Raw genomic sequence first — 2,036 nt, 5'->3', positions numbered from 1 at the left:
CGGCTGATTCCTTACTTCTTTTTTGTTTTACAGATTGAGTTCGCTAACATCGGTATGAGTTTAGTACCTGGGCTACCCCTAGACACGCTAATAAGATCAACGAGTGTGAAGTTGTTTTTGTTATAAATGTGTAGGAAGGAGGGAGGGGGGATGGAAGCGTTTTGCCGGACCTTAATGCTACCGTCGTGGAGAACGAATCACGGGTTTGGAAAATGCCAAATGGTTTAAACAAAGGGCACATAGGAAGTGTTATCTTAAGGCGAGGCTATTATTCACAGGCCTATTGTAAATATTGAATGACTTCAAGTTTTCTAGTTCCTTTTTTGCCCAATTTCGTCCAGCATTATGCAAAACACTAGATGCAGTTTTACCTGCCCCTCTGCAGATGCCGATTCTTCCTTAAATGCGATGCTTGATTTACCTCCTGAAATCGTCTATGCCAATCTAGTGGAAGGGCTTGGCATAATCAATTCTTTATAACACTCATTTTGATTATCTTTCAAATTTTAAAAATGAGGTTTTGGGGGGTGTTGGGCATCCCAATTTAAACACGTTGCCGCAGTGTAATGAAGCCAGATTTTGCAAAATCCTGTATTTTTGAAGAATTGCTGTAAGTTTCCCTATCTTGCCACGTTGACGACTACAATCACAGCTCAGTATTATCCACCTCGGTCTCCTCTTGGATCTTTTTTACTTTTCCACTATGGTCATGGTTATGCTCTAAGTAGTTCTTTTACACACATGGTTTAATGTGAATTTTATGGTGCCTCTTTTGTAAGCCAGCGCAGATTCACGTCCCTGCTTCGGACCTTTTTCTTTTGTGTTGCTCTACTGATGTCTTTGAATGCGAAAGTCGTAATTTTTGATCCATGTTAGTGATTAAGCTAATACCTACTAGCCTTGTTTTTGAGTTATTTCTAAATTTTCTAAAGATCATATTAATATGGAATTAGTTCTGTTAGCAAAAAGTTGGGAAGACAATTAAAGTAGGTGATGTGGTTAAGGCTCCATTGGGAGACTAGAAAGCCTCAGTACTGTAACTGCTCAGATCACGTAGTCTTTAACCAGTTTTCTCTGTATTTATTTTGAATATGACTGTTACAAATATAACTCATTCCTCTTTAGATGATATACTCAGCCGGCGGGTATCTGCGCTACTCCCTAAGTAACTTCGAGGCGTACAATCGAGTGACCGACACATGGCGTCGCTTGCCCGATGTGCCCAGTCCACGAAGCGATTTGGCCGCAGCCTCGGTGCGTGGTTGTATCTACCTTGTGGGCGGGCGGAACAACAACAATGAGCAAAGCAACGTCGACGCACCTCACATGGATTGCTATGACCCCACAACGAATCGGTGGCACACCTGTGCCCCCATGTCCGTGCCGCGAAATCGTATGGCGGTTGGAGTGGTGGATGACATGATCTATGCAATTGGTGGTCTAACACACAACGTGCCCCATAGGACTGCAGAGAAGTAGGCGGCATTGTTGTTGCTAAATTTTCCTGGGTCAGATTCTTGAAGTCTTGCTCTAATGAGTGCCTAAGACACTGATTCGGTTGCCAACTGATTTAGCGAATGGATGTATGGATGCCTAGTTGAGTGAATGGGCAGCAGTATGTGTGAGTGAATGGATTAATGAATGAATTGGTTGAGCTTGCGAGTATTATTTTCTGTGGTTCTTGATCTCCTCCAGCTTTTTGAGTAAACCGGAGGCTCGAGTCCACGTTCCTTGCAATGATGCTTACTTGTCAGAATGCAAGGATTAATTTAAGCTTCAAGTTTTTCCTTAAGGTGGACGCCTCGCTTTTAATTACATTTGTAATCTTTAAGAAATCGTCGCATAGTCCAAATTTGACTCATCTTAATCAGACTTGATGAAACATTCTATTGTGTTCTGTCACGATTTGAATTGCTCCTCATCTTTTTTGCCAGCCTCTTCGTTTATCGCATTTTCATTTATCTGTTGTAAATCCTACACAGACACATTACTCCTATCGCTCTGCCGGTCTTAATCCACCACGTTTGACTGCTTTA

General features: G+C 42.1%; 1 protein-coding gene across 1 annotated transcript in view; it reads left to right on the top strand. All coding sequences in view use genetic code 11, as the record gives it.

The window, feature by feature from the left end:
• EGR_00710 (Kelch-like ECH-associated protein) overlaps positions 1–2,036 on the top strand; it is a gene marked incomplete at both ends in the record, with an annotated part of 26,825 nt that overhangs the window by 14,893 nt on the left and 9,896 nt on the right. The window contains one exon of the mRNA XM_024489959.1: positions 1,126–1,475. Within this exon, the coding sequence (XP_024355362.1) occupies positions 1,126–1,475 (350 nt within the window). The remainder of the gene's footprint in view (positions 1–1,125; positions 1,476–2,036) is intronic.

This window comes from Echinococcus granulosus (assembly GCF_000524195.1).
Source record: "Echinococcus granulosus chromosome Unknown EG_S00003, whole genome shotgun sequence".
NCBI classification, from domain to species: domain Eukaryota; kingdom Metazoa; phylum Platyhelminthes; class Cestoda; order Cyclophyllidea; family Taeniidae; genus Echinococcus; species Echinococcus granulosus.
This window is presented reverse-complemented; position numbering and strand designations above follow the sequence as displayed.